At 32.9% G+C, this 21,150-nt stretch overlaps 1 protein-coding gene across 1 annotated transcript in view; it reads left to right on the top strand.

Annotated features, from left to right (window-relative positions):
* LOC143072812 (fibrillin-1-like) overlaps window positions 1-21,150 on the top strand; it is a 93,273-nt gene that overhangs the window by 65,685 nt on the left and 6,438 nt on the right. The window contains exons 44-63 of the mRNA XM_076247916.1: window positions 514-636; window positions 2,547-2,672; window positions 3,208-3,333; window positions 3,714-3,839; window positions 5,873-6,025; window positions 7,566-7,631; window positions 7,827-7,952; window positions 8,708-8,830; window positions 9,133-9,255; window positions 9,695-9,814; window positions 10,921-11,046; window positions 11,440-11,589; window positions 13,174-13,227; window positions 13,755-13,880; window positions 14,126-14,248; window positions 15,175-15,294; window positions 16,485-16,613; window positions 17,384-17,500; window positions 18,177-18,299; window positions 20,030-20,132. Coding sequence (XP_076104031.1) covers window positions 514-636; window positions 2,547-2,672; window positions 3,208-3,333; window positions 3,714-3,839; window positions 5,873-6,025; window positions 7,566-7,631; window positions 7,827-7,952; window positions 8,708-8,830; window positions 9,133-9,255; window positions 9,695-9,814; window positions 10,921-11,046; window positions 11,440-11,589; window positions 13,174-13,227; window positions 13,755-13,880; window positions 14,126-14,248; window positions 15,175-15,294; window positions 16,485-16,613; window positions 17,384-17,500; window positions 18,177-18,299; window positions 20,030-20,132 — 2,383 coding nt within the window. The remainder of the gene's footprint in view (window positions 1-513; window positions 637-2,546; window positions 2,673-3,207; window positions 3,334-3,713; window positions 3,840-5,872; window positions 6,026-7,565; window positions 7,632-7,826; window positions 7,953-8,707; window positions 8,831-9,132; window positions 9,256-9,694; window positions 9,815-10,920; window positions 11,047-11,439; window positions 11,590-13,173; window positions 13,228-13,754; window positions 13,881-14,125; window positions 14,249-15,174; window positions 15,295-16,484; window positions 16,614-17,383; window positions 17,501-18,176; window positions 18,300-20,029; window positions 20,133-21,150) is intronic.

The following is a 21,150-nucleotide window of genomic DNA, read 5'->3' on the forward strand; positions in this document are numbered from 1 at the left end:
TTAGTTGCTATAGTCAGATGTGAAGCCCTCACTCCACTAGGTTCAATTTCAGAAAAAATCATGTCCACGGGTCTGCGCATCAGTCCTCTTCGCTTGCCTTAGCTGAAAGTTAACTTGAAACACTATTCTGCGATTCAACTATCTTGTTTACATAAACAAAATTATCCTAAATGAAGGACCAGGCATACTGCTTCGAAAATGACTGGACTTTATCCTCATATCCTCAGCCTGCTATATTTGGATACCTCCGAGTTAAACTGCTGTTATTTTTAAAAAAAAAATTTGTCAAAATGATGTGGATGCTTGAGCATTTGAGCATACATTCAAGCTACGCCACTGTCATTGTTTAAAGCTAAAACTATTATGAAAAATCGATATTTTGTGTTTGGAAATGGGAATTTAATGTATGAACTGATAAAGAAAATATTGACAGTAAGTTATGACAGTATCATAACATTTTTCATTTCTGGTTGTATAGCCAGTTTTATACCTGAAGATTTCATATTTTATTAGATATTGATGAATGTGTAGCCAGACCAGGATTTTGTAGAAATGGTACATGTGAAAACTTGGATGGAGATTTCAGATGTCATTGTAATCCAGGATTTTCACTGTCAGACTCGAGAGATTGTGAAGGTACTGTTTTAAATAGAACATGTTTAATGTGTATAATTCTGTTGTACTGTAAGAAGTAGGGAGGTAATGTGTTTCTCTAATTTTCATGCTTTTTTCACATTTCTCGATTGGTGTTAAAAAATATTTCTTGTCTCTAGTGAAAAGATTTTTCTCTATTAATGATTGATTAATTCAATAGTGACGTCAAATCTTCTTGGTTTCATCTGAATTTCCTATTGTGATGTCATTTAAAAAGACGAGCATGCTTGAAGACGTCAGACAAAAAGAAAACAACTTTCTACAAATCTTTGAAAAGGATACAATTTGTTTAGATATCTTTAAAAATCATCAGGGAAACAGATTCCACCCCTATATATCCTGTATTACAATATTTCTCCACTCTCAATAACTAAATTTTAATTATTTGAAAAGCTCAGCATGCCTCACGCTTTAGGTATTTTAATTTAAGTGCTAGTCTACCTAAGAATCAGGCAATGGTGAAAACATGACAAACAAAACCCCACTCAGGTTGACATTAATTTATGTTCAAAATGTATAATGATGCAAAAATATACCATTCGTTTCCTTGTCCTGTTCTGGTAATTGGAGATAAAATTTGGTTACAATGCACAAGAAATTAACAATTAAGGGGAGCTAACTCTGTCATTTGCTATCATTCTAACAAAGTTTATCTAAAGATTTCTCAAGTTACCAGACACGCAGACACTAAAGACCTACCATTTCTAACTCAGGATGAGTGTTACTTCAAAATAGGATGGCTGGGTAGGTGGGGTTTTTTCAGCCATGTTTTGATTTTTTTCAAAATTGCCTGATTCTTACAAAGACTGGCACTTAAATGTCTTGAGTGCAGAAAAATCATAACACAGTTGATGCAATGGTGGAATTTATATGATATAAGAATCTAATCTTCATTTTTATGCCCCATTTATGGGCATTACGTTTTCTGGTCTGTGCGTCCGTTCGTTCATCCATTCGTTATTACGTCCGTCTGTCCCGCTTCAGGTTAAAGATTTTGGTTGAGGTAGGTTTTGATGAAGGTGAAGTCCAATCTATTTGAAACTTAGTACACATGTTCCCTATGATATGATCTTTCTAATTTTAATGCCAAATTAGAGATTTTTTCTCATTTTCATGGTCCATTTAACATAGAAAATGATAGTGTGGATGGGGCATCCGTGTACTTTGGACACACTCTTTGTTTCCATTCATTTAAATGACTACGTTTCTATTGATATAGAAGATAATGATAATTTTATTGAAAATTAGAAATACTGTTTACAGAAGGCAGAACTATAATAACCAATGCATGGACCGAATTTTTATAATCTGATTTCGGAAAAACACTTCTACCTAGCCAGTTAAATCCATGCTATGATGGAACTGTTTAATATATTCAAAGGTTTCAAAAGTATTTCTTTGAAGACATGATTTATTTAGAATGAAATTCAAAACAGTGTAGCTGTGGCCATTGATTGACACATTAAAATCACCCAGTGACTGGGACAATTTAGGTGAACGTTTGTATGTAACGACCAATGCTCACTATGTACTTTTTAAAGACACTTAAACTATGGGGTCACCAAAGGTTCTCAACACCTAAATAAAGTAATTCGAAAAATTAATCAGAAATAACACGATATTTTGATTTATATCAATTATATAAATCAAAACACAAAGGTTATTCCTGATTAATTTTTCGAATTATTTTATAATTAAAGGCGTTAAGAAACCTTTGGTGACCCCACAGTTTAAATGTCTATCGTAGGTACGTCGTGAACAGTGGTCGTTACAGACAAACGTTCACGTAAATTGTCCCAGTCAATGGATGATTTTAATGTGTCAATCAATGGCCACAGCTACACTGTTTTGAATTTCATTCTAATATGAATACTTTATCTATGTATTTTTAGATGTAAATGAGTGCTTGAACCAGGTAGGAATGTGTCAGAATGGACGATGTATAAACACACTGGGAAGTTTTACTTGTCAGTGTCAAGCTGGCTTCACATTGTCACCAGATGGTTTAAACTGTATAGGTAAGTTTTAAGAGTTTCAGAATATTTCGAGATGCACAAGCTGAGGTAATTTTTAAACACTTGTTGGAAGTTTTACTTGTCAGTGTCTAGCCATCTTCAATTGTCATCAGATGGTACCAACTGTATATCTCTGTTTTAAAGAATTCAGCATGTCACCATGTAGTCAGAACATTACTGTATAGCTATATTTTCAAGGCCTCAGAATAGCCACAGATAGTACAATCTGTTTAGGTAAATTACATATACTGATTGAAGTTTTTACTTCTCTGTACCAAATTAGTTTTAGACTCACCAGAAATATCAGCTGTTATGAAAAAAACCACTATGGAAAGTTTTGTTTGAAGTTTAAACTCACCTGATGGTGAAAACTAAATAGGTTACAAAGTATTGTTAATGTGTCAAACTTTTCTTGTTTGTGTAAAGCAGACCTTTGAATATCACTGGATGGTATATTTTGAAAAGTTATGAATATAAAATTTCGATAACAAAAAGTAACTTTATAGTTGTGTCACTTAGTTATGAATTTTGTTGATAGATGTGGATGAGTGCCTAGAAGACCGAGACATCTGTAGGAATGGTATATGTAGGAACACAGATGGATTTTATAGATGTTTCTGTGACGACGGCTATATTATGTCACAGTCAGGAGAGTTTTGTGTTGGTAAATACCTTAATTCTTATTAGATAATGGCCACAGAGTCAAAAGTACAAAAGGGGGCAGAAGATAAAAAGGTATCTCAAGCACACAAAAAAAAGAGAAAAAAAACACCTTGTTTTAACACGGTTGATAAATCTTATGTTTAGCTAAGAAATCATTGAATGGCTTGCTTTTTAAAGTGTTATAATAGATATTTACTTATTTTGTTATTTCTAAGACATTGGACATTTCTGATCTAGGGGTATACTAATTTATTTAATTGATAAAAACTATTGTCTTTTTATTATTACAAGGATGTTTTTTTTTTTTGGATAAGGCCTGTTACAAGGCTCTGTAGACACGTTAAAAATCTCTGAAAAATGTCTATAAATATATGTTTTCAGACAAGAATGAATGTTTAACAGAGGAAGGATTATGTAGCAATGGTAGATGTGAGAATACTATTGGGGGATTTAGATGTATTTGTCCTCCTGGTTCTCTCATGACACTGGATGGTAGAAGCTGCTTAGGTAATATTTTATTAATTTTTAGCTCACCTGGTCCAATTTAACCAAACTTGGCCACAATCATCATTGGGGTATCTAGTTACAAAAATGTGTCTGGTGACCCTGCTGACCAACCAACATGGCCACCATGGCTCAAAATAGAACATAGGGGTAAAATGTAGATTTTGGCTTATATATTTGTAACCAAAGCATTAAGAGCAAATCTGACATGGGGTTAAATTGTTAATCAGGTCAAGATCTATCTGCCCTGAAATTTTCAGATGAATCAGACAACCTATTGTTGGGTTGCTGCCCCTGAATTGGTCATTTTAAGGGAATTTTGCTGTTTTTGGTTATTATCTTGAATATTATTATAGATAGAGATAAATTGTAAACAGCAATAATGTTCAGCAAAGTAAGAACTACAAAAAAGGCAACATGACCAAAATGGTCAATTGACCCTTATGAAGTTTTTGCCTTTATAGTCAATCTTTAATAATTTTCATATATTTTGTAAATTTTTGTAAATTTTTACAAAATATTTTCCTCTGTAACTAATGGACCAAGATCATTATAGATAGAGATAATTGTAAGCAAGAATATTCAGTAAAGTAGATCTACAAACACATCTAATTGTAAGCAGCAAGAATGTTCAGTAAAGTAAGATCTGTAAACACATCACCATCACCAAAACACAATTTTGTCATGAATCCATGTGTGTCCTTGGTTAAATATGCACATAGACATGTGTGAGCGACACAGGCTCTTTAGAGCCTCTAGTTTCCATCTATGAATCCTAATACACACTTTGAAAATGTTGAATTGAATGACTTGATGCTTAAATGTTAAAAGTTCTTAATATATAATTATAAGTTAAAGTACCTAGAAAACTAGTTCAAACCATCAAATTTGTTTATTTCCTGTTCTGTTGGTCATCTTAGTTGTATTTTTTCTTGGAAGAGTAAATTGTTACTACTGTGTTAAATTTGTTTTTTTTCTTTCGTCTTTTCTGAATAAAAATTAATTTTGATGATACTTTTAACGATAAAATTATTTAAACAAATTAAAATGTTGAAAGCTAGTTACCTAAGGAAGAAAGAAAACATGAGGCCACCTTTAAAGTAGAAATCAAGCCTTGTTTAGCGGAAGACTTCTGATTAAAATTCTCAAATCATATGTAACAATTGGTAAAAAAGAAAAGTGAATTAGAATAAGAATACAGAAAGGAACTGAAAATTTTGAAATTTTATTTTTATGCCCCACCTACGATAGTAGAGGGGCATTATGTTTTCTGGTCTGTGCGTCCGTTCGTCCGTCCGTCCGTTCGTCCGTCCGTCCGTTCGTTCGTTCGTCCGTCTGTCCCGCTTCAGGTTAAAGTTTTTGGTCGAGGTAGTTTTTGATGAAGTTGAAGTCCAATCGACTTCAAACTTGGTACACATGTTCCCTATGATATGATCTTTCTAATTTTAATGCCAAATTAGAGATTTTACCCCAATTTCACGGTCCACTGAACATAGAAAATGATAGTGCGAGTGGGGCATTCGTGTACTGAGGACACATTCTTGTTGATCTTTATCTTGAGAGAAGCTTTTAAAAGGACTCTTATGGATTGATAAAAAGATTGTTCAAAAAGGGACGACATCAAAAGTTCAATGAAGGATAAAAAACTTGATTCATATATTTTTTTAACTGACCCCCCTACCCCCCTCTTAACTTAATTTGGGATTCATTGATTGACCAATCAGGATATATGTAAAATCGATGTCAATTTGACCCCCACCCCCAAACTATTTGAATTAAGTTTTTTATCCTTCATTGATTTTTTGATGTCGTCCCTAAACTGACCTAATACTCAATAAAATCATTGAACTTGTCGTGTAAGCATGAATACATGAATACTGAGTTTTTGTTAAACGTAAACAATCTTTTACAAAAGTTTTAAAGAGTATGGTAAGTCATACTAATATTCTGCAATACTGCTTCCTGAGAAATTGTTAGTTTTGTCTGGTTCCCTTTAAAACACATGGAATAATGTTTTTTTTATATACTATATTCAGATATAAGAGAGGGTAACTGTTTCAACAGATTTACCAATGGCCGATGTTTGAGTCCAAGGTCCAGGAATACAACACGTCCCAAATGTTGTTGTAGTCGAGGTGAAGCATGGGGAAGCTCAGAACTTTGTGAGATCTGTCCAAAACCTGGAGAAGGTAAATCTTTTTAAGTATGACATTTCCAGACTGATATAAGACTACATATATCATCGGCAAACTTGCCTGATCTGAAACAAAATAAATTTAGGTGACAGTCAATCTTGCCTTATCTTAAACAAAACAAAACCACAATTCATCAGTAATTTCCTTCACAAATTTTTTGCAATTACATTGATTATAAATCTTGTATTTCCAATGGTAATCACTGATTTACAATAATAGGTGCTGAGTTTGATTTCTGAATTTTCAATATTCTAAAATAGTCACAGATTTAAAATGTTACGAATGATACAACCAGAGCTCCAGATAAGAATTCACAAATTGGGGTTTTTACCCACCATTTTCTTATGAAATTGGGTGATTAAATTTTTTATTGCATTATCAATTCAAATTCACCCCTTAAGTTAATATCAAATTGGGTTTTTCACCACCAAACTCCTTAATGTATTGGGTTTTTACATCAACACAATATTGAATATTTAGGCAATATCAACCCCAGATGTTTTTTCCATCTTAAATATGTTTCTTTCTTTGTATACGTGCTAGCTATTTTATTTGGTTTATTCACTAAAGAGCAATTGTAGGTTTAATTTGTGTCCAGTTTCAAACCTTCTGCTAGTTTTGTATTTTCTCACAACTTATATAAACTGTAAAAAATGGATATGTGTTTTCACAGGCACTCATCTCAGAATTTTCTCATTAACCGTAAAATGAAAAAAATAGTATATAAACTCTAACTATACTTGAATGTTTTTGTTTTATTCAATTTACATAAATCTGGGTTAAGTGGTCCCTTATTAGAACTTTTGGTTTCCGATGCTTTCCAACTACATATCATGATTTGGCCTTTCACTTTTTCCAACTGAGTTTGTTTTTGACGAAACCCAGTGTTAATTAGCAATGTTCTCGTTAAGTTACGCAAACACGCCCGTGCGTTAGATGGACGCTTCCTAAAATCACTGGCTGAGTCTTGTTATCATCATAACTTTCCCTCAGCTATTCAAAAGAAGCTGAAAACATGCTTCTATTCAATATTTTTACTGGACATTCACTTTCGTTTTAATTCAATGTATGTTATGATAAATCCCGAGCAATTCGAAAAAAATATGTCAAAATGACACATGCTAATTGGATAAACGCCGAGAAGATCGAAATGTTTTCAAAAACGTGTACCTTTGGGCAAACGGAAAATTCCAGCAGGGATCCATTTCAGCTACTTGATGCAGGGATCTATTTTTAGAACAAAAGGACATTTCCAATTATAAATATTAGACAAATAGATTTACGCGACGACTAAACAGATAAGGGTAAATAACGAAAATGGTAGCCAATAAAAGGGTTGAGCACTCATGGTTTTGGCATATAATTGGGTTTTCCTTTGAACTAATTGGGTTCTTGAACCCTGCAATGGGCAATTGCATTGGGTTTTTTATCATTTGTATTGCGTGATCACGCTAATACGCAGCTTATCTGGAGCTCTGATACAACAGATTTTTTTGTATTTTTATATTAAATATGACATGAATTATTTTTGTAGCTGGTTTTGACTTGTTATGTCCTGATGGTTTTGGTAGAATCACAGATCCATCTGGAGGAACAAGAGGTTTGTTGGTTTTTTATTACAATCTTTTTAACAATACATATTTACACATATTTGCAGAAACAAAATTTAAAGAAACGGACACTGTAAGCAAAACTATCTTTTATCATTTCAAAATTATTTTTTTATTCTTTTAGCTTGATTCGACCTTATATTTCTTATTCCAATTATGTGGATGGCTATTTTCTTTTTCTACAGATATCAACGAGTGTGCAGACAATCCAGACCTTTGTAGGAATGGTAGATGTATTAACACTGATGGATCATTCAGGTGTGATTGTGATCCTGGTTATAAACTGGACAGATCTGGTACTACATGTATTGGTGAGTTTTATTAGGATAATAAAACCATAAATGCAATCATATATGAACAAGAGAAAGCTATCAATAGATCAAATCAGTAGATATAGATTTGTCATGGTTGTCATCGTTTACAATATCTGTATTAATTGTTGATTGCGTAATGTCCAGTGGCAAATATTTCATGCATGTTCAATATGATCAACATCTGTGTCTTTATGTTCAAGGCAGTTCTTCAATAGCTGGCTTCTAATGAATTCAATAATACATACTAGACTGAAGATTGGTTGATTGTTTGTTACTTTTTGCTCAGTGGCAAACATTAGACTAAAGACATTTAAAACTTGACATACTGTTGTGATACTATTTTATGTCTATTATTGCTTAGTTAATGTCTGCTTCACTTGAAACTTCTTTCAATGAAATTATTTCAAATGTTTAAATCTGAGAAATCTCTTATAATTTGTTTAAAAATCAGCACTGATAATATATTTTGTGGAGTTATCCCCCTTAATCAGCCTTCTCACACCTCCTTATGTCATATTGGTTGCATCAAATTTTTTTCAAAGGCCAACATTAGTGAAAGATGTATTATTTTTGCTGGTGTTATGCACCTTGAAATTTTTAAGTGAAATTAAATATTCTAGTTTATCAACAGGGAACATTGCCTACTCCATAGCAATCTTGTTAATCTATGTATAATTTTCAACTCATTAAGTTTATTATGTATGTGTTTTCATTTCATTATTTGATATTTGTTATCCATGTCTATTTAACAGATGATAATGAATGTGTTAGCAGACCTGGTATTTGTGGAAATGGTACTTGTACTAATGTAATTGGTAGCTTCAGATGTTCTTGTAGTGCTGGATTTGAACAAGGCATAGATAATACATGTCAAGGTAAACATATCAATTGTTCAAAAGATGTACTTTATATTCAACTAATTCAGCCCCTGGTTTTGTTTTCAAAGCTCCTGTACAGTCAGGACTATAACAGCCAATCAACATCAATGATAGCATTTTGAAGAGAATTTTTCCAAAAGTTAATCGAAATATATTTTTTATAATATCTTTTTTTATATGCACTTTCTTTAGACAAGTGATATTTCTTGTTCGAATATAAACCTTTTTACTGTAACAATAAAGCCATATTGTTATTTTAATGACTGCTATGAAAGTTCAATACTTATTTATCATTTCAGATATAAATGAATGTAATGGTCCATTGAACAACTGTGCATTCAGGTGTGTCAATATACCAGGATCTTTTGCCTGTATCTGTCCAATGGGATATTCATTGGCATCTGATGGTATTCATTGTCAAGGTAACGGTTCTATCTTATACTGACATAAATTTATGCCAACAAACCAGATTTTAGGATATGACCATGGAATTTTCCCTTTCCAGGAAAGATTTTTAAATGGTCTACCTCTGTTATCAAGCAACCCAGTTTTTTAGTATCTGACCCATTTTCAAAATTATAGCATCATGAGACTTGTGATATCTTATATGCAAAATTATCCGTTTGAAAATTTTTTAGATTTGTCAAAAATGAATTTTTGTATGGTTCAGCATATCTTGAAATTGATTAAATGAATTGTTATAAAATTTGTATATATTGTTTTGTCCATTCAGTAACATTGTTTAAATCTATATGTATAAAGTGTCCAACCTGACTGATATGTGGATGGTCACAAAATGCATTGTAGGAGCAGCTGATTACATATAAAAATCTTGAGACATGTGTTCAATTTTATTTATAGATGTGGATGAATGTCAGACTCAAGCCAACACATGTCGATATGCCTGTAAAAATTTAGTGGGATCATTTATGTGTATCTGTCCTGAAGGTTATAGAGAAATAGGACCAAATCAGTGTGTAGGTTAGTATAATTTTTTATCATACAGTCTACTTTGTGTTAAATACTTTTGTGAATATAAAATTGAGAAAGGAAATGGGGAATGTGTCAAAGCGACAACAACTCGACCATAGAGCAGTCAACAGCCGAAAGCCACCAATGGGTCTTCAATGTAGCGAGAAACTCCCGCCCCGGAGGCCTTTTTCAATATAGAACTTCTTCAAAGGAGTCAAGTTATACTGATTTACTTCAGTCTGTCTGTGCATCTTAACAAATTATGTTGAGTTTTCTCAGTAACTTTAATTCAGAGCTTCTTGATATTCTGTACCAATTTTAATAGGCCAGACAAAAAAAAGGCGTAGCCTCGTAAGTAGGCCACTTTTTAAAAATATGGATGAGAGAGGGAGGCCTTTTTTTTTTAAAAATTAATCAAATCCACTGCTTTAGCTGTCTAGATATATCTTATCAATCATGATATGCTTACCCTTCAAGGCACAATTGTGTTTTTTTAAGATGGCATCAAAACTTTGCTCGTATGTGAAATTTGGCAAGAAAGTAAGTCATCTTGCTCCACTCTAGTCAATGTCAATTAAAAAAGCCTCAATAGAAAATTAAAGTAACTGTTAAGTTATATTTAAACACAAAACCAATATTGGACTGGATATGAAAAAAATATCAGGATTTTTTACGAAGATAAAAATTGTGGATGCAGGAGTGTTTCAAGGGATGTAGTGGGGCCTGAGAACCTACTAGTATATTTTTTTGGTGACCATATTGGTAGGTTGAATAATTCCACATTTTCTGATCGGTTTCTTATCCTCTTCCTGTTTTCCTGAATGCATGTATGTCCTTCACATTTATGCATGTTTAAATAAAAAAAAATCATTATTATTAGCAACTACAAATTAAAGCTTCAATATCCTTTCAAAAGGGAATGAATAAGCAGACAAACAATCAGGCATAAAGCATTACACAGAAATCATCACTAAAAAATAAGAAACATAAGTGGGGTTTATGATTTTCAAAACACTGACAACTGCAAAAATAGTATAAAGTCCATTAGAATCATTTTTTGGTTGCATTATAGACGTAAAAAAAAAAGTATAATATTACTATGATTATTGTTTTAGATATAAATGAATGTCAGACTATACAAGGTGTATGTCAGCATGGACGGTGTACTAATCTACAGGGTGGTTACAGATGCCAATGCCAGCCTGGATATAGTGTCAGCAGTGATGGAAAACATTGTATAGGTGAGTACCAGCACTCTTAGAGATAGCTGAATGTCCTTTAGATGGGATGTTTTATGGTCAACCAATGTCTGTCTATCTGTCCAACTTTTTCTTTCGGTTAAAGGAGTTGAAAGGCAAGAGTTAGGTATAGGAGGCAACAGTGTCAACAATTTGTTTACGGTTATTTCAGTTTAAAGGGAACTACTTATCATTAAATGGTAAATCTATGATATTTGGTATGCAGTTAATCAGAGTTATATAAGCATTATAACATTTCATTTCCATGGAGATTAAAAAATCCCTTAAGTCAGGATAAATTTCATCTATCAATTTGACACATTCATTTACAAACATGGCCTCGGTTGCTTAAAATATAACTGTCATTTAATTTCCATTTTGCCTTTTATTTTTCAGATTCAAGAAATGGTTACTGTTACCTACAACTAACAGGAGGAAGATGTCGCCCTGAATCCTCTACTGTATCCTTGTCTAAAACAGATTGTTGTTGTTCCTTAGCTGATGCCTGGGGACCAGCTTGTGAAAGATGTCCTTCAAGAAATTCAAGTAATTTTATTAGGATCAAACAAATTCAAATTGAAACAGCTTGTACAATTGTAGGAATATTATCTTCTGAATGTCTTTTATGGTAGGTTGCCAGAGATTAATTATGATTATGAATTAAAACAGCAAATATTTTCGTCACACTTTTCTCAGATCAGAAATACTTCTTATTCATTGTTATTTGGTCAGAAGCTTGACCATAAGTTGAAGGGTATAAAAATTTGTTTGAAAGTCAACTTTTTGAAGGAACTACTGACCAGATAACTGTAGCTGATATGGTCCTTATGATGTTTTTGAAAATTTGCCGTCCGCAATATCGTCTGCAAATTGTGAAAAATAAATCATAACAGCTACTGTTCCCCAGCTACTGAACAGAAATACTTTAAAGGTTTTAAGATTTATAAGTTGTAAGGTTTGAGAGATTTTCAAATCTGCATCCTGTTTACTGATACTTTGAATGTGAAGTCTAGTATACTTAGCATGGAAACTCAAGCAACTTTTTGTTTTTATCAAATTTCATATACATGTATTGAGATTTTACATTATGGTATAAGATAAAAAGATTATGACACAAAAGCATAAAGAGGTCCTTTTTATTTATACAGTCGACTCTCGTTATGTCGAAGTCAGCCGGACCAGAGAAATATTTCGAGATACACGTAGTTCGACATAAACGAACACCGGAAGTTCGACAATCTAAGGGACACAACTCTTGCTTGGCTTGGTAAAGCTAAAATAAATCCGGGTGAATATGGCAAGGGGATCGATATTCTAGCATCAGATCGATGTATTTGAATGTCACAGTCTTTTATTATTATAATGACATTATTTTTACTTATTCAATTGTTTCAATTAAAAAAAATCCAATGGCTTTTCCAAGAGAGTAATTTCCAATCGATAGTTTCGTTATTCAGGTCGGTTATAGCTGACAAAATTGTTTATTCTCGGATACAAAAGATTTAAGAAAATTTTGATTTCTATTCATTTTGTTTAATCTCACTCTTTCTTTTCAAAAGAAAATATATAACAAGATCAAAGACGCCGTTTGAGTAGTTTTTAGGTGATCATCAACGGAAGCCATAATCCTCACTTTATACACACCCAAGCTCATTAATGTAAATCACAAATTAATTGTTTTGTAAACATTTTAAACACTTTTTCATGAACATTAACAATGTATCACTAATTATTTATCAAAATTCTATAAAAGATAATCTTAGGTAAACACTCATGGAAATAGCATGTCATAAATCAATACAGTGGTCAGTGACCGGAAATTTAATTACTTGTGTATTGTCAGATTAACTCTTCAATCCATTTAAATCCCGGAGGTCATGTTTTGACATATGTGTATTAGTTCGAGATAAAAAATGAATTTTGAATGCTTTTGTTAACCTTGGGACCGTGAATTAAGTTCGACTCAACCGAAATTTCGACTCATCCAATTTCGACTCATCAGGAGTCGAATTACATACTTTTGTATGGAATAAAGTTCGGGACCACGTGAAAACTTCGACTCATCCGAAATTTCGAGTCAACCGAGTTCGAGACAACGAGAGTTAACTGTATTTTGTTTATGTATTGTAGGAGAATTTAAAAGGTTGTGTCCTCATGGTCCTGGTAAAGATACAGGAGGTGGAGGTTAGTGTTAATGTTCTTCTAGGCAGAAACAATGTTATATGTTTGTCATATTTAACAATACACTATTTCAATAGTCACTTTAAATTTTCTGGGTGCTGGAATTTCTCGCTGCATTGAAGACCTGTTGCTGACCTTCTGTTGTTGTTTGTTCTATGGTCGGGTTGTTGTCTCTTTGACACATTCCCCATTTCCATTCTCAATTTTATTTTTATTTTTAAGAGATGTACCAAAATGTTAATACTATATGAATACTTTAAAAGCTTCTGCAAATGATATGAATTAACTTGTAGTAATTGTTCAAAAACCTGATTTTATTATGTACTAATGTAGATTTGAATACTTTAAAAGCTTCTGCAAATGATATGAATTAACTTGTAGTAATTGTTCAAAAACCTGATTTTATTATGTACTAATGTAGATTTCTCAAATTTTGAAGAGTAAATTGTCAGTGTATTTATAACCAAGAAGAATGCATGAGGTAAAACAATATAGATAAATTTATTTTTGATGTTTTGTCTATTTTCTAGATATAAATGAATGTTTGTTGTTTCCAAATGTGTGTCTCCATGGAAAGTGTGTAAACCAGGTTGGTTCATATAGGTGTATGTGTGACAAAGGATATAAAACAGATCTCTCAGGACACAAGTGTATAGGTAGGATATTTATATTTCACTTACTAATTTATTCATGTACATTGGGTAAATCAGTAGATGAAAAAAAGCATAAAAAAGTTGCTGAGGGTTGTATGTTTTTAAATGCCAATTTTTTTTTTTTATGTTCCTTTGTTTTTGCAATGATTGCATCTTTAATTTTGTTGTATTCTTTTCAAATTTTGATAAAAGGTTTCATTTATCATATCCACATTAATTGTTCATTTGAGATTATTCATTGTTGTCAGATGTAAATGAATGTGAAGATCGTCAGAAGCCATGTGAGTTTGTATGTCAGAATATCCCAGGCAGTTACAAGTGTGCATGTCCTCGTGGTTATGTGCTGAATATGGATGGAAAGTCTTGTAGAGGTAGGTAAACAGTAAAGATTGGTTTTACTGAAAACCAAATCGTAATGTTTAAATAATTGTTTTATACAGTGTAACCTATCTAATCTTACACCTGAGTATTCCAACATCCTGCTTTAACATTGTCCCAAAATATGCCTATCTTTGCAGAAAAAAACCTGAGTATTCCGACACCCTGCTTTAACCAACATTTTTTTCTGGTCCCCAGTGTGTCGGATTACACAGGTTGCCCTGTAATGAATTGTTTGATTTACTCTGCTGTAGTCTATTGCAATGTTAATGATTATCCTTCTGGCCTGAGAACACAGTTATTTCGTAGTGCATTTCTTTTAGACAATAAATTCAAATTAAAAAAATCGCACCTGGTCTTTCTCAAAAAGATTTTTACAGTGTAGTGTACTACCAGTGAGACAAATAATATCAAAATTATAGAAACTTCTACCAGCTCTAACTCAAAATATTGACAATTCTATGTCAAGGGGGTGTAAATCAGTATGTGATAAAATTTGACCTTTTTGAACTGGACCAAATCACTACTTTATAACATAAAGATTCAGCACCCACATTTTTTTAACATGCAATTACATCCACCTACTTAATATTTCATGCATTTGATATCAAGAAATAAATTGGGAAAGTGAATCAAATAAAACATGCAAGTTATACACTGTTTACACTAGGGACTATATTCGTAGACAATGAAAACCAAAGGACAATAACTGTGTCCTTGGACCTTCTGATGAAAGATGTAATGCATAGCTGCCAACTTTTGAAAAATATTTATTTGGATTTTATTGTGTGGCAATATTTTTTATAATTTTTACATGTACATGTTTGTCTCTTGAAATAGTGTCATATGTCTATTTTTTTTATGGTGTAATGATGATGAGATAAGTACTTTATTTTGTTATTCTGAACAAACTTTGTAGATTTGGATGAATGTACAACAATGCAGCATAATTGTCAACATGAGTGTATCAATACAGTAGGAAGTTTCCAGTGTGGATGTATGACAGGATTCAGACGTGGACCAGGACAACAGTGTATTGGTATGTGTAATTGAAGTACTACACATATTTATTATTATGCCCCTCACTGTTGCTAGGTGAAGGAGGCATTCAGGTTTACCCCTTTTTCCATTTGTCAATCCAGCAATTGATTTTTGTTGTGACAGTTAGGAAAAATTATTAAAATTTGCCCTTATGAATTTTACCATCCCCTTTTCATTGCTTTCTTGCAATATCAAGCTTACTGTTTGTGTCATATAATGTGCATATGTATGTAATCAGAATCTTCCATAGATTTTATATCCAGTATATAAAATGGTAAAATATAATTTCTTTTTGGTGTATCCATGGCAACAATCTGCATTTATTTGTTATAAAATATTGCAAAAAGGGGGGGGGGGAAGCTGTGACATATTTCCCCAAAATTTGGCTTGAAGTAATACCTTTTCTGAAACTGTGTACATAAATCATTCAGCAAATCCAATGAAAATCATATGTCTTTCGTCTCATTTTTTTGTAAAATTGCGTCAAAAACTTCGTGTAGAAAAAGAGTGTTTGTAAACAGTACATTAATTTCTGGACCGATGGCCAGTCTAGCTATGAAAATACGGATTGTCAAACAGAAAACAGCCCATAAAACATGTAAAAAATAATCTTGATGCACTTATAAACCATCTTTGAAGGCTAAATTAGCACTGATCTGTCAAAAAATGAATTTTATTACACAATAACTTTCCTATTTGAAAAATCCACAGGGGCCAAAATGCGAAACTAAACTCCTAACTGTGTATTGCTACCTTAGTTACAATATGTAAGAAACAAAAATACAATGCTTATTATCACCAAACACAGATAGATTTAGATAGCAATGGCGTCACTTTCATTGTTCTTGAGTTATGTCCCTTTATGAATTCAAGAAATATTGAATTTGCTGTTTCTGCACTTTAACTGTGCCTCATTCTTATGTTCTGAAACTTATACTAAGTACACAATGCTTATTTATGCCAACTAACTCAGATCAAGTTTGAATGTGGGTGACTGCATGTACCATGGACTCATTCATCTTCTATTCTTTATGTGAACATAAATGTTGAGTACCATGGTAGCTTTTTTGATTAAACATGGAATTAAGATTATTGATCAATTGCAAAATTTGTTTGAATGCTCTTGTTTATATGTAAACAGATGCATTTATTTTTCAGCAATTTCTATGTATATATATTTTGTTACAGATATAAATGAATGTAATGAAAATCGTGGTTTGTGTGGACCAGGAGGGACATGTCACAATACCAGAGGAAGTTTCAGATGTACATGTCCTGAGGGATACAAAGTGGATATAACAGGAGAACAATGTGTGGGTAAGTTAAGGGGATGTCACAAAAAAGCAATTTGTGGGTAAGTTAAGGGGATATCACAGGAGAACAATGTGTGGGTAAGTAAAGGGGATGTCACAGAAAAGCAATGTGTGGGTAAGTTGAGGGGATGTCACAGAAAAGCAATGTGTGGGTTAGTAAAGGGGATATCACAGAGGAACAAAGTGTGGGTAAGTAAAGGGGATGTCACAGAAAAGCAATGTGTGGGTAAGTTGAGGGGATGTCACAGAAAAGCAATGTGTGGGTGAGTTAAGGGGATATCACAGGAAAACAATGTGTTGGTAATTTAAGGGGATGTCACAGGAAAACAATGTGTGAGTAAGTAAAGGGGATGTCACAGAAAAGCAATGTGTGGGTAAGTAAAGGGGATGCAAGGTGGATATAACGGGGAGAAAGTTTTTTTTTTAATTTTTGGTTATTTAATGGAATACATTGTGGATATACATGAGTTAGGAAGTTAAGAGGATAGAAAGTGGATATAAGTGTGTAGGTAATTTAAAGGGTTTACACAGTGTATATAACAGAAAAATGTGTTGGTAAGTTAAAGGGATATATAGTGGATATGACAGGAGAAAAATGTATGGTTTAGTTAAATAAGAGGATACAAAGTAAATATATCAACAGAAAAAAAATGTTAAGAAATAAAATGCTTTTGTGTGGATGAATGATGTAATTGGTTAGGATTGTTAAAAAGATATTGACTATATCAACTCAAAATTCTGACAGATTATACATTCAAAGTGTTTTTGTTTCAGATGTAGATGAATGTGCAGATGGAAGATGTAGAGAGGGCTGTCAGAACCTCCCTGGCTCATGGAGGTGTTCATGTCCTCCAGGGTACATTCAGACTTATGCTTGGGGACAGTGTGAAGGTATGTTAGCTTCAAAAATTCAGTTCTAGCTGCATTTAACCATTTGTTGACAGTGAAAATGCAAAATGCTTTTTGTGGTGACTTCAAATTTCAAGGTGTTTATTTTTACATTTATTATCTTTACTGTTTGTCTCTTGACCATCAATTGCTCCTTGAAGAAATAAGGGTTTACCTTTTCTAATGTACAGACACTAGAAATGGTAAATAGTGATTTGATTTTGGATGGGGAGTCCTATGTTTCAATGTCATTTTGTAGAGATGTGCATTACACCATGCTAAAAACTGAATCATATCTGTTTGCAAATAAGAATAAAACAAAAAGTTAAAAAAATAAGGCTTTATAGCATAAATGCTAGAAGGAACTAAACATAAAATCCCAAACCATCTAACATGAACTTTGACTAAGACACAGTCATTGTAAACTTTATCTTTAGTTGGAAGAAATCTAACAGGAAAACTATTTTTAAGATTTAAATCATTTTGGTTTGTTTCGTGATTAGGTAAGTTTAAGAGGAAAGACTTATGGTAAATCAATGATTTTCTGTATGCAGTTGTATAAGTGTCAAAAAGTCACCACTTATGGTAAGTCAATGATATTTGTGTGCTTTTCAAGTGAGGCATCTGTGTACTATGGACACATTCTTGTTTTGTAAGCATTGTATATTTTATATTACAGACACAGATGAATGTACTGATGGTTCTATCTGTGGAGTATCACAGTGTATCAATATGCCTGGAAGTTACAGTTGTCAGTGTAATACAGGGATGGACTTTGATCCCAACTCATTGTCCTGTATCAGTAAGTTTAATTTCAGTATGGACTTTGATCCCAAATCATTGTCCTGTATCAGTAAGTTTAATTTCAGTATGGACTTTGATCCCAACTCATTGTCCTGTATCAGTAAGGGATGGACTTTGATACCAATCTATTGTCCTGTATCAGTAAGGGATGGACTTTGATACCAATCTATTGTCCTGTATCAGTAGGGGATGGACTTTGATACCAATCTATTGTCCTGTATCAGTAAGGGATGGACTTTGATACCAATCTATTGTCCTGTATCAGTAAGGGATGGACTTTGATCCCAACTCTTTGTCCTGTATCAGTAAGGGATGGACATTGATACCAATCTATTGTCCTGTATCAATAAGGGATGGACTTTGATCCCAACTCATTGTCCTGTATCAGTAAGGGATGGACTTTGATCCCAACTCATTATCCTGTATCAGTAAGGGATGGACTTTGATATCAATCTATTGTCCTGTATCAGTAAGGGATGGACTTTGATACCAATCTATTGTCCTGTATCAATAAGGGATGGACTTTGATCCCAACTCATTGTCCTGTATCAGTAAGGGATGGACTTTGATACCAATCTATTGTCCTGTATCAATAAGGGATGGACTTTGATCCCAACTCATTGTCCTGTATCAGTAAGGGATGGACTTTGATCCCAACTCATTGTCCTGTATCAGTAAGGGATGGACTTTGATATCAATCTATTGTCCTGTATCAGTAAGGGATGGACTTTGATACCAATCTATTGTCCTGTATCAGTAAGGGATGGACTTTGATACCAATCTATTGTCCTGTATCAGTAAGGGATGGACTTTGATACCAATCTATTGTCCTGTATCAGTAAGGGATGGACTTTGATACCAATCTATTGTCCTGTATCAGTAAGGGATGGACTTCAATACCAATCTATTGTCCTGTATCAATAAGGGATGGACTTTGATCCCAACTCATTGTCCTGTATCAGTAAGGGATGGACTTTGATCCCAACTCATTGTCCTGTATCAGTAAGGGATGGACTTTGATATCAATCTATTGTCCTGTATCAGTAAGGGATGGACTTTGATACCAATCTATTGTCCTGTATCAGTAAGGGATGGACTTTGATACCAATCTATTGTCCTGTATCAGTAAGGGATGGACTTTGATACCAATCTATTGTCCTGTATCAGTAAGGGATGGACTTTGATACCAATCTATTGTCCTGTATCAGTAAGGGATGGACTTTGATACCAATCTATTGTCCTGTATCAGTAAGGGATGCACTTTGATACCAATCTGTTGTCCTGTATCAGTAAGGGATGGACTTTGATACCAATCTATTGTCCTGTATCAGTAAGGGATGGACTTTGATACCAATCTATTGTCCTGTATCAGTAAGGGATGGACTTTGAATTTCCATTTTCTTCAATTTCAACTTTCAAAGATTCAATTTGGGCTCAACCAACATCTTTTACCAAAAAAAAACATAACAATTTATAGATAGCCCTACCAGGGTGTTAGAAAATGCATGAATTTCTAAATTAATAAATATAAAAAAAACTAACTTCTAAAAGAAGGAGAGATTTGAATCAAATAGCAAGATTTTGAAGAGGCTGTTCTATTACTGTCACCATGATATGGTAAATGTATAAAGGAGATTGCAAATATGTATCTTAAAAATACTATTTGTCTCCCCTTTATTTATTTTACATCTTTTTCTGCTATTTATTTATATTTTTTGTTAATTTCAGCTTTAAATGCTTGTGGTACTGATCCATGTCTGTTTGGTTGTGCTCCTACAGTGTCCTCCTTTACATGTGGATGTCCTACTGGATATCATATGTTAGGGCAAGGGTAGGTATAGTAAGAATTTTAAGATAACATTTGCATTTTATGCACAGCCTATGAAATAGATGAGTTTTTTTTTTTTGTTGTGTGCCTGTTCTAATTTGCAGTTCATTGAAATTGAAAATGTGAATTTGAAATCAGAACAATTTCAGTTTGGTTTAAGGAAGTTATTGTGAAGTTGTGGACACATCAAATTGGTACTTAATTTAGATAATCATTATAATATGAACTTTTGTAATGAAAGGCAAAATTATGGTTTTGACCTGAGTTTCATGATTCACTGAACATTGTAATGTGATAATAGGAAGGGGGCATAGTGTCTTGTGGTCAAATATTCTTGCTCATTTCAACACCAAAGAATAGAATCAATCCATTGCAAAGGACAATATAAATGATGAACATGTAACATTTCTATAAAACTTATAGAAAAGTATAAGACACCAAGCCTTTGAATTATTTAAAATATCTGAGTAAGTTAGAACTTATGATATTAATAATAAAAAAAAAGGATTGACTATGCTTTTATTTTCATCAACATGAATATCCTCAAAGGAAAGATGAATTATCAAATCCTTAATGTACTATCTCTGGAAAACTTGGTCCACCAACCTTTTCACTTATTTCAGGTTAACATATTTTTGATATTCAGTCCTACTTACAGTCAATTAGTTTACCATTGACTATACTAATACATGTTAATATTATTAATTCGTATATTTTAACAAATTTGATTCGTTTAGAGATAGTCACATGTTAAACTATATTTTCGAAGGTAGAGAGAAAACGGCGGATAGCAAAAAGCATATTGACCGGCAAAAAGCATATTGCACGGTTATTTTTAGAATATCTGAAAACCGATATACTTTGTGACATCATGTAATGAATTTCAGGATATTGTTTAACGTTTTGAAACAAATGATATCTGTGATCGATTATTTGACGAAAAAAAATCTTCAAATACATAAGATGTCAAAAAAAAGTAAATGAAATGACAACTAATATGTTGTTATTGTCAAGGAGGCAA

This window comes from Mytilus galloprovincialis, chromosome 4 (genome assembly GCF_965363235.1).
Source record: "Mytilus galloprovincialis chromosome 4, xbMytGall1.hap1.1, whole genome shotgun sequence".
NCBI classification, from domain to species: domain Eukaryota; kingdom Metazoa; phylum Mollusca; class Bivalvia; order Mytilida; family Mytilidae; genus Mytilus; species Mytilus galloprovincialis.